Raw genomic sequence first — 12,298 nt, 5'->3', positions numbered from 1 at the left:
GGTGGACATTCCTTATCAAGCCTCAGCTAAGCGGGACATCTACATCTTCATTCCGAATTTAGGAACCGGCTTTTTAGTAAAACCGTTAAAGAAATTCTAAGCGGAAAAATGAAGGGCCCTCTGACGGTCTGGCCATCTTATATTACCACATTCATCCAAGCCATATAAACCAGAACATTTCACACACGTCTCTCACTACTGGACCTGCCACTCCTATAATCATACCACCAAGGATTGCCCCATCAAGGATTAGAAGTTTTGTTCAAAATGTGGGAATGATGGACACGAATTCAAATCCTGTCTCCAACATGTCTTAACTGCAAGGGAGCAGCGCTGTATAGCCCTTGTGGTTTAGCGCTTCTTTTTTATTATAATAATAATTAACTGCAATGGTAATTATCTTACCCTTGCAGCTAAGTGCCCACTTAGGAAAGAAATCATATCGAAGAAAACTAAAGATCTGAAGAACTCCTCCAATTCACCGACATACGCAGCAATAACCAAACTACAAGCTGACACCACCAAGATTCTACACGCCACTACAGACACCTTCGCCCAGCAACTCCTACCTGGAGTTCATTACCTTTGTAAATTGTGAGTTCATTACCTTTGTAAATTATGAGTTCATTACATCTGTAACTTGCTCAGCTATCAAAACTTTGGAGTCCAGTCCCTGGACCAATTATGTACCTCTGTAATCTTTTGACTACCGCCCACAGGATGGGTATGGGGTGCATAATAAACATATTAAACTAAAAAACTAACCCAGCAACTCCCTCTCTCCACTCCCTGATGGTGACCCTCCAAGGTGCTGTACTGCATGGTGTATGCGCACCTTGCAAATGCAGCAAACCCCGACACTTTCAACACCACTAATAACGAACTATTCTGTCTGAACAGCATGCCTGCCTTCAATTTCCGGGACTCCACACCTTCAGCCGACATCCTCAAGATCCTTCCCAGCGTCGTGAACTTTACTGCACCTGCAGACCTTTCTCCTGCCTAAGTAACTGCTCCTGTAACTTCTATAACCACTCCCACCGCTGACAACGATGATCATGTTGCCTCAACCACCGTCTCCCACGCCTTCTAACCTGCTGTTACACCACCATTACACCTCTCCACTGCTCCTGTCGACCCTCAGTCACATGCTAACACCATTGTAGACTCGCCAAATGAACCCACTTCAGAAGATAGTGACGACTCGAGTACACTCTCATGGGTAAACATTACGTTTTACACTTCTCCATCAAATGCTGACACCATGACCTGTACTGAGCTCTACAAAAGCCTCGGTGCTGGAAAAGTCAAGTATGCCTGTGAATCGCCTCTTCGCTTCACACTCACCCAAGTTCTTGAGTTCATCAAGCCTCTACGTTTCACCTTCAGTAACAAGACTAAACTATAGCACCTCTCCAGAAGCAGCTTCAAAAAACTGAAAAGGGCTCCACTGCAAACCTGCCTCAATTACTCTTATAACTCCCACCTGTGTGCTGCCCTCTGATATTCCTACCTTCCTACCCTTTCCTACGACCTAGAAACTGCCAGTTTCTCAAGACTAAAGACCTCAACTACCACGAGACCGATGCATACACGTGTAGCTTGCTCTTCCTGTTTTCTCCAAGTTAGTCCCACAAGCGCCTAGCAGCTGGGTTAAGCCCTGGCTCTTTTCTTCGACTGTGGACACTCTTCTCCACCACTGTTCTTCGCCTACCCCGTCTTCCCAGCTCACCCCACACGGGGTCTTACCTAAACTCTCTTGATCTTGATCTTGGAGCTGATGCTCAGGCAAGAGAGATTCGCCCTTACTCGACGAATTTGTTCATGATTGCAGCCATGTATAAACGTAAGTAACCATTCTTACAGTATTCATTACCTTTGTAACTTGTGAGTTCATTACCTTTGTAACTTGTGAGTTCATTACCTTTGTAACTTGTGAGTTCATTACCTTGTACCTAGTTCAGCCATCAAAACTTTGGAGCCCGGTCCCTGGACCCATTGTGTACCTCTGTAATCTGTAAATACCTTTGTAACTTGTCATGATTGTGACTAGACATACCTGGAGTTCATTACCTTTGTAAATTGTGAGTTCATTACCTTTGTAAATTGTGAATTCATTACCTCTGTAACTTGCTCAGCTATCAAAACTTTGAGGCCCAGTCCCTGGACCAATTATGTACCTCTGTAATCTTTTGACTACCGCCCACAGGATGGGTATGGGGTGCATAATAAACATATTAAACTAACTCGACGAATGTAATAACATATACTAATATAATATCTTTATGTGATGAATGGTTTATTTCTTCAGGTACATGTACAAGGCATACAGGCCTAGCTGATATCAATGACTTACTGCTATACAGAAAGCCCTTGGTTATGCAGAGCATTTCGGCCAAATTAGGCCACTTTTGTCCCAGGATGCGATCCACACCAGTCGGCTAACACCCAGGTATCTAGATTACTGATAGGTGAACAGGGAGAGCAGGTGTCTTAAGGAAACACGCCCAATGATTCCACCCGCACCGGGAATCGAACCACAGACACTCAGTGTGTGAAGCGAGAGAGTTGCCTACCAGGGCACAGTAGGCAGAATATAAACAGGTGAAGACCAGGAAAGATTACAAATAGACCTGGACAAGTTGTAAGTCTGATCTGCCAACTGGCTTTTAGAATTGCACCCCAACAAATGCAAAGTTATGAAGATTACTGATGGGTAGGGAAGACTGCAGAATACAGGCTTGGTAACAAAGGTTACAAAACCTCACTCACGGAAGACCTCAAGGTAAGCAGAGTATCGAGCATGTCGCCTGAGGCCAATATCAACTAAATAACTACCGAAGATATGTAAAGTTAAAGGACACAAGTGCAACTAATGTGACATTTTATTGTGGCCACATTAAAATGTCACATTAGTTGCACTTGTGTCCTTTTACTTTACATATTGTCGGTAATTCTACCAACATCTATACAACTACCGAAGAAAACGTGTATTTGGCAAATCTAAGATTAGCTTTCAGGAAATTAAGCAAGTATTATTTGCAACACTATATACGCCACATGTCAGGTTCGTATCAACGGTGGCCCGTGGCCTGGTAGGCAACGTTCTCGATTCAAACGCTGACCGTCCGTGGTTCGAGCCTTGGCAAGGGTAGAAACATTGAACGTGTTTCCTTACACATGTTGTCCCGTTCACCTAGTTAAACAGAGTCAAGTCCGAGGTAGCTGCGGTGAAAAGTTCTGTTCCACAAGGCGCAGTATTCGCTCCCATCGTATTCCTCATCCTCATATCTGACATAGACAGAGATGTAAGCCATAGCTCCATGTCTTCCTTTGCGGATGACACCCGAATTACCATGACAGTGTCCTTCATCGAAGACACCGCAAGACTCCAAGCAGACGTCAACCAAATCTTCAAATGGGCCACTCAAAACATTATGAAGTTCAATGAAGAGAAATTTCAACTACTCAGGTATGGCAAACTTGGGGAAATTAAAAATGTATCAGGGCATACAACAAATTCTAACCATACAATAGAGCGAAAAAGTAATGTGAAGGACTTGGGAGTGATAATGTCAGAGGATCTTGCTTTCAAAGACCACAACACTGTATCTACCTCATCTGCTAGGAAAATGATAGGATGGATAATGAGAACCTTCAAAACTAGAGACGCCAAGCCCATGATGATTCTCTTCAAATTGCTTGTTCTTTTTAGGCTGAAATACTGCTGTGCACTAACTGCGCCCTTCAAGACAGGCGAAATTGCTGACCTGGAGAGTGTACAAAGAACTTTCACGACACACATAAGTACGATGAGGCGCCTAAATTACTGAGAACGGTTGAAGCCCCTTGATTTGTATTCCCTGGAAAGCAGCCGAGACAGATACATGATAATATACACTTGGAAAATCCTAGAGAGATTAGTAGTACCAAACTTGCACACGAAAATCACTCCCTATGAAAGCAAAGGACTCGGCAGAAGATGCACCATTCCCTCAATGAAAAGCAGGGGCGCCTCGAGTACACTGAGAGACAACACAGTAAGTGTCAGGGGCCCAAGACTGTTCAACTGCCTCCCAACATACATAAAGGGGATTACCAATAGACCCCTGGCTGTCTTCAGGAAGACACTGGACAGGCACCTATAGTCATTTCATGACCAGCCGGGCTGTGGTTCGTACGACAGTTTGCGTGCGGCCAGCAGTAACAACCTGGTTGATCAGTCCCTGATCCACCATGAGGCTTAATCTCAGACCGAGCCGCGGGGTTGTTGACCCCCTAAACCCTCCCCAGGTATACTCTCCAGGTTAGTTGACTGGTGTGGGTCGCATCCTGGGGGACAAGACTGAGGACCCCAATGGAAATAAGACAGACAGTCCTCGATGACTCACTGCCTTTCTTGGGTTATCCTGGGTGGCTAACCCTCCGGGGGTAAAAATCCGAACAAAATCTTATTTCTTATTATACTGAAGTATGCAGCACAAGTATGGAACTCACACCTAATCAAGCATGTCACGAAACTGGAGAAAGTACGGAGATTAGCAACGAGACTGGTCCTGGGGCTAAGAGATATAAGCTTTGAGGAGAGATTAAAGGAGCTCTAAACCTGATGACATTAGAGGACAGAAGAACTAGGCATGATATGATAACGACGTACAAAATACAGAGAGGAACTGATAAGAGTGGACAGGGACAGATAGGTTGAGAGGCGGGAAAGAGGAACACGAGGGCACATTTGATAGTTGAAAACAAAGATGAGCCACAGGGATCTTAGGGAGTATTTCTTCAGTTTTAGAGTAGTCAAGAAGTGGAACGATCTGGACAGTTCAATGGTAGAGGCGGGATTTATACACAGCTTCAAGAAGAGGTACATTAGGGTTCTTAGAACCATGAGAGGGTGAACCCAGTAGCAGCCAAAGAAGAGGCGGGGCCAGGAGTTGAGATTCGATCCTTACAGCCACACACAGGATAATAAATGTAAGCGAGTACTATCCTTGTTTTGGTTAATAGATTTTTGACAAAAATATTTTAGTTATACATTGAACTATAGTATGCATGTTTTCTTATATTGAAAAAGAAAACGAATAGAATTAATGGTTACCTTATGTGTTTTGATAAATTAATACTGGTTGGAAATTTCACAGATTCAAGTGTTTTTCCAGAATAAAAATGAATGTAGTCACAAAACTATAATATCTTATGTTATTTCTCCTTATCATCTTCTGTCTCATTTTCACCTTTCTCATCATCATCCTGGTTTACCTTCACTTAAGAGTAGATCGTAAGGGCGGTAACCCCCCGTAATCAGTAACAAATATTATTATTGTTATTAAACGTATTTGGAAGCGCTCCACTTGTAATGGCCATACAACGCCTGGAAATAAGAGGGGTTAGTAAAATACGGTTTGCTCCGAGGAAGCTCTACTTGCTGGTATCAAGATTATTATTATTATAATAAAAAAGAAGCGCTAAGCCACAAGGACTATACAGCAGCCCCTCAGCAGCATCAAGGCGCCCCTTTGAAGAATTTTCTCCGGGCAATATAACAACTTCCACATAGACTACTTCCAAGCATCGCCGGTACACTGTTCACAAGTCAAACCTCAAGCGAGGTACCTTGATGCTGCTGAAAAGCTCTTGGTCTAAGAAACTGGAGCTACTCCTACCCTTCTTCACATCAAACCTAATTACCCAAACCCCTCCAACTCCCCGGGTTACAGCTCCCGGGAAATTGTATGACCCGGGTCATACAGCTCTTTACGGGTCAGCTTATGTTAAAGGATGAAATAAACAATTATTACAAGATGTTAACTATAATTTTCTACAAGTATAACCACATAACAGCCTTCACTTAGGCCGGAGCAGCACAACTACTTATTACTAGTTCCCCATGACTAGCATCAGTACTAGTGTTCCCTAACTAGATAGCAAGATATAGTCCTCTTATATAATAACTGCTACCCTTCTTTCTTTAATATAAACCATAAGACACAAAAGATTTTATTAACTAGCTTCATGATTTGTATTAATTTATGATTATTACATGCCTAAGCTATATTATTTATTTTGCTTATTTTATTAATGTACAAGATCATATTAGGAATTTAATAGTAACATTTTAAAACTTCAATAGACACAATAAATAGTTAAAACCATTTTCTTCTGAGACGTTTCATTGTTTAATTTCTTCTAGTTTTTTAATGTACAGATAACACTGATTCCAAAGATTTTTTTTAACAGGCAATATGCATTTGAGCTCCTAATTATTTTATCAACAGAACGAGAAAACGAAAAAAAAAGTTACGGAACAAGTACAGCATCCGATCAGATTAATTAGGTTATACTAGGCTAATTAGATAAGGTAATTTTCTTTAGGCAAGGATGCTAAATACAGTGCTACCCAATATTTCCCTCTTTCGCACTGTCTTATCCACTGTAAATCCATATGTACACCTGTTAACCCTTTTGGGGCCTAGTTCCTAGGCCTTCTGTGTATCCATAAGCTCTTGTGCTACTGTCCACAGGATGGATATGGAGTGCACAATAAACTAGCCACTTCGGTGGCAAAATCTAATCTAAAAATCTTGCCCACTGTTGCAGTCAAACCTAAAATTAACATTGTACTACAGAACTTTCTTCACAAGAGAAAGATTAATTCCCTTCTATTTAAACCCTAACAACAGTCTTTTTTCTATATAGATTAGGAAAAAAATGATCAAGCGGAGTCTTGAAATGAGATAAAAAATATACATTCTACACTCTGATATATACACCAAGAGGTGTGCATCTCTCACGTAGACACTGACAGCTGATTTTAGTCCCTATTTAATATATATCAAAGTATTTTTGACTCCTGGTAAACGAGGGAAATGCTGCCTTAATGAACCTCGTGTAGCCAATTAGACTAACCAATTTAATTATCGTTAAACTGAGTTAGTATTAATTTTTCATACAGATATTCCAGAATTTTATACATCAATAATTTAAAACTTCAGTCACTGATAATTACAACTTTTATGAACCTTCAACTGAAGTTCGTACAGAGGGTTTATATATCTCCCAGTATTCATGTAGACACCTTAAGAAACGTCACAACTATTAAGTCACTGAGCTTAATTGTACTAAAACGTATTAACGACTTTGAGAAAACATGAAAAAGATTCACAGCTGAATCATAAGGTACGTCAGAGTCAGCTTTAACGACGTTACAAGTAATCTAGCCTTACGCCAACGTCAACAGCAAGATATTGCATAACATGTCTCAGATTTTAAAGAAAAAATCAGTCAGTTATGAAATAACTTGGCTGAGAATGATAGAAAATTTATAGTCAGCTATTATAAATCAGCTGAGACTCGGTAACGTAGTGTTTTCTTACACCAATCGAGCTAATATGTACACGAACAGCCTATTACGCAGTGCTTTTTTTTTCAGATAAAATGATAGGAGAAATCTAATGGTTATAATCATAACCATAATTTTTACAGGGGTGGAGGGGTAAGCCAGTGGAAGGCCTCTGTCAGATGACCAAAAGCTCCAGCTGCAGGTCATCATACGACTAAGACTCGCGTCAGTAAACGCTTGTCCTGTTTCCTGACAAATCTTTTGTAACCTAGGAAGCCCACCTCTGGAAAAAGAGGCACAAGAGTAAATGTTAAAGGTTTACTCTCTTACGATAAGGCCCACCGTGGGGGCCGTGGCCCACCGTGGGTGGCCGTGGCCCTCTGTCACAGAGAAACACTTCGCACTATAGTTTATTACACACGAAGCTTTCAATAATGCCACCAGATATAACACATAAACTGGTTAAAGAGCTAGACTTTCCTCGTGAATATATTGGGTATGACGACTCTTCAATGCTCATATCCAATTAATTCCCTCCAAGGTCGTTAGTTTCAAATATTGTACATTTCGAAAGATGTTCTATATTCTTTGTAGTGCATAGGACATTAATAAATAAATCTATTCAATCTTAAAAAAATCTAAGTTACACTCATGAACACTGAACATTATAAGTAAGACATTTATATACAAAAGACTCGGGTCATACACAACACTCAGCAGATAATATATACACTGTGGGATATATCATTATCAGGAAGACTGAAAGAAAGGGAAAATAGGAGGAAGGGAGCTAGGAGGAAGATGGTAGGATGGAAACTAGGAGGAAGAGAAGAGGGAGATAAAACAATAAAGTGCATGAGGGAGAGAGGAAGGGAAGGGTGTTGGTAAGAAAAGGAGAGACGACAGGGGAGAGAAATGGGGGGAAAATATGTAAGATAATTTAAGAAAAGGGAACAGTAATTTGTAGGGGAATGGGACAGGGGGTACAGTGGAAGGGTCAGGGGTCAGGGAAGGGTCACAAGGGACAGGAGGGGCTGAAGGGGAGGGGTCAAGGGTCGGGGAGGGGTCACAAGGGACAGGAAGGGGTGTATGGGAGGCGGGTGAAGAGACCAGCAGTAGTGATGAAGCAGGAACGGTCGACGGGGGGCAGGAAGTAGGGAGGGCAGCAGGTGGGGGCCACGACCCCCAGTGGGTCGACAGGGGAGTTACGCTCTCCACCACCACCTGCCCCCAGCAGGTCCTTCTCCACGCCGACACCTGCAGACTGACGCAGCTGCTCCAAGCGCATCTGGTTCTGTCTTTTCCACTTGGTCCTGCAACACACACATATCAAAATTAAGACTGCAAAATAGACAGTCAAATATTCACGTCTATTATTCCAAATAAACCCAAAAATTATATTAAATATGAGAAGCTCATCAAGGTCTATAAAATTAGGCATTTTTATTCTATATTATTTTTAAAGCAAAATACCTTAATTTTAGTAGGAAAAAATATATTTCCTAAAAAATTATTCAAAAAATAAAAAAATGACCTCATATACACATATAACTATACAGTAATAAAATAAAATAACCACAGGGGAAACTGAATGATAACTCAATGTCTGAAGATGTGTTGACTGCAACACGAAAGACCTAGAGCTACCATTCAACTTCCTCTGTGGTTGTTTTCCATCTTGTATCATTTGTTCGCGATTATTGCATATAGTAGTAATGTTTTGTGACCGAACCCATGACCGTCTAAATTCGTTTACATTATTCTAAATTCACTAAATACTTCGTCGCCATCATAAGTAGGTAAGTACAAATGTACACAGGATGGTTCATGGGCAGGAAAATAAATATATCAAACTGGTTACAGTATCACCGTCAGACGTTTGACGTTCTTAGCTTAAGTGATATACTAACGTTGATCAGGAGGGTCCCTACGGGTTTAGCGCTCCCCCATAATAATAATAATAATAATAATAATAATAATGATAATAATTATAATAATAAACAGGATGATACAGTTTAATATCAGAAATTGCTTACTATATGGTAAACTATATGGTAAACTATATGGTAAACATGAGGAAATTAAATCTTCATCAGAGTACAAAACAAATTCTGGCCACAAAATAGAGCGAAACACCAACGTCAAAGACCTGGGAGTGATTATGTCGGAGGATCTCACCTTCAAGGACCATAACATTGTATCAATCGCATCTGCTAGAAAAATGACAGGATGGATAATGAGAACCTTCAAAACTAGGGAGGCCAAGCCCATGATGACACTCTTCAGGTCACTTGTTCTATCTAGGCTGGAATATTGCTGCACTCTAACAGCACCTTTCAAGGCAGGTGAAATTGCCGACCTAGAAAATGTACAGAGAACTTTCACGGCGCGCATAACGGAGATAAAACACCTCAATTACTGGGAGCGCTTGAGGTTTCTAAACCTGTATTCCCTGGAACGCAGGAGGGAGAGATACATGATTATATACACCTGGAAAATCCTAGAGGGACTAGTACCGAACTTGCACACGAAAATCACTCACTGCGAAAGCAAAAGACTTGGCAGACGATGCACCATCCCCCCAATGAAAAGCAGGGGTGTCACTAGCACGTTAAGAGACCATACAATAAGTGTCAGGGGACCGAGACTGTTCAACTGCCTCCCAGCACACATAAGGGGGATTACCAACAGACCCCTGGCAGTCTTCAAGCTGGCACTGGACAAGCACCTAAAGGCAGTTCCTGATCAGCCGGGCTGTGGCTCGTACGTTGGTTTGCGTGCAGCCAGCAGCAACAGCCTGGTTGATCAGGCGCTGATCCACCAGGAGGCCTGGTCACAGACCGGGCCGCGGGGGCGTTGACCCCCGAAACACTCTCCAGGTAAACTCCAGGTATAGGCGTTTAATATCATTTTGGCACATACGCTTGTGGATTTTATTATTTTTACTATTATTGTTCTTTATTATTATTATTATTATTATTATTATTATTATTATTATTATTATTATTATTATTATTATTATTATTATTATTATTATTATTATTATTATTATCATTATTATTATTATTATTATTATTATTATTATTATTATTATTATTATTATTATTATTATTGTCATTATTGTCATTATTAGTAGTGTTATTATTATTTCTATCATTAATATTATTATCGTTATAATTATTATTAATATTATTATTATTATTATTATTATTATTATTATTATTATTATTATTATTATTATTATTATTAGCAGCAGCAGCAGCAGCAATATATTTAATTCAATATGAAAACTTTATATATGCCAAAGTTAACTGACTTTAAATGTTTTTGTAAGCCAAGGGAAACCATGTGAGGTGTAGCAGTTGTTGTGTGAGGTGTAGCAGTTGTTGTGTGAGGTGTAGCAGTTGTTGTGTGAGGTGTAGCAGTTGTTGTGTGAGGTGTAGCAGTTGTTGTGTGAGGTGTAGCAGTTGTTGTGTGAGGTGTAGCAGTTGTTGTGTGAGGTGTAGCAGTTGTTGTGTGAGGTGTAGCAGTTGTTGTGTGAGGTGTAGCAGTTGTTGTGTGAGGTGTAGCAGTTGTTGTGTGAGGTGTAGCAGTTGTTGTGTGAGGTGTAGCAGTTGTGTGAGGTGTAGCAGTTGTGTGAGGTGTAGCAGTTGTTATGTGAGGTGTAGCAGTTGTTGTGTGAGGTGTAGCAGTTGTGTGAGGTGTAGCAGTTGTGTGAGGTGTAGCAGTTGTTGTGTGAGGTGTAGCAGTTGTTGTGTGAGGTGTAGCAGTTGTTGTGTGAGGTGTAGCAGTTGTTGTGTGAGGTGTAGCAGTTGTTGTGTGAGGTGTAGCAGTTGTTGTGTGAGGTGTAGCAGTTGTGTGAGGTGTAGCAGTTGTTGTGTGAGTTGTAGCAGTTGTTGTGTGAGTTGTAGCAGTTGTTGTGTGAGGTGTAGCAGTTGTTGTGTGAGGTGTAGCAGTTGTTGTGTGAGTTGTAGCAGTTGTTGTGTGAGGTGTAGCAGTGTCGCTCACAGTGAAGGATGACCCAGGGTATAATAAAGCTCTACACAGCTAACCATGGTATGATAAAGCTCTACACAGCTAACCATGGTATGATAAAGCTCTACACAGCTAACCATGGTATAATAAAGCTCTACACAGCTAACCATGGTATGATAAAGCTCTACACAGCTAACCATAGTATGATAAAGCTCTACACAGCTAACCATGGTATAATAAAGCTCTACACAGCTAACCATGGTATAATAAAGCTCTACACAGCTAACCATGGTATGATAAAGCTCTACACAGCTAACCATGGTACAATAAAGCTCTAAACAGCTAACCATGGTATAATAAAGCTCTACACAGCTAACCATGGTATAATAAAGCTCTACACAGCTAACCATAGTATGATAAAGCTCTACACAGCTAACTATGGTACAATAAAGCTCTGCACGGCTAACCATCGTATGATAAAGCTCTACACAGCTAACCATAGTATGATAAAGCTCTACACAGCTAACCATGGTACAATAAAGCTCTAAACAGCTAACCATGGTATAATAAAGCTCTACACAGCTAACCATGGTATAATAAAGCTCTACACAGCTAACCATGGTATAATAAAGCTCTACACAGCTAACCATGGTATGATAACCATGGTATAATAAAGCTCTACACAGCTAACCATAGTATGATAAAGCTCTACACAGCTAACCATAAAGCTCTGTATAATAAAGCTCTACACAGCTAACCATAGTATGATAAAGCTCTACACAGCTAACCATGGTACAATAAAGCTCTAAACAGCTAACCATGGTATAATAAAGCTCTACACAGCTAACCATGGTATAATAAAGCTCTACACAGCTAACCATGGTATAATAAAGCTCTACACAGCTAACCATGGTATGATAAAGCTCTACACAGCTAACCATAGTATGATAAAGCTCTACACAGCTAACCATGGTATAATAA

The 12,298-nt window shown here is 40.7% G+C and overlaps 1 protein-coding gene across 1 annotated transcript in view; it reads right to left on the bottom strand.

The window, feature by feature from the left end:
• Window positions 1-5,865: 5,865 nt before the first annotated feature.
• Window positions 5,866-12,298, bottom strand: part of LOC128698948 (homeobox protein ceh-30-like) — an 80,630-nt gene continuing 74,197 nt past the window's right edge. The window contains exon 4 of the mRNA XM_053791397.2: window positions 5,866-8,655. Within this exon, the coding sequence (XP_053647372.2) occupies window positions 8,409-8,655 (247 nt within the window). The 3' untranslated portion in view covers window positions 5,866-8,408. The remainder of the gene's footprint in view (window positions 8,656-12,298) is intronic.

This window comes from Cherax quadricarinatus, chromosome 55 (genome assembly GCF_038502225.1).
Source record: "Cherax quadricarinatus isolate ZL_2023a chromosome 55, ASM3850222v1, whole genome shotgun sequence".
Taxonomy (NCBI): domain Eukaryota; kingdom Metazoa; phylum Arthropoda; class Malacostraca; order Decapoda; family Parastacidae; genus Cherax; species Cherax quadricarinatus.
This window is presented reverse-complemented; position numbering and strand designations above follow the sequence as displayed.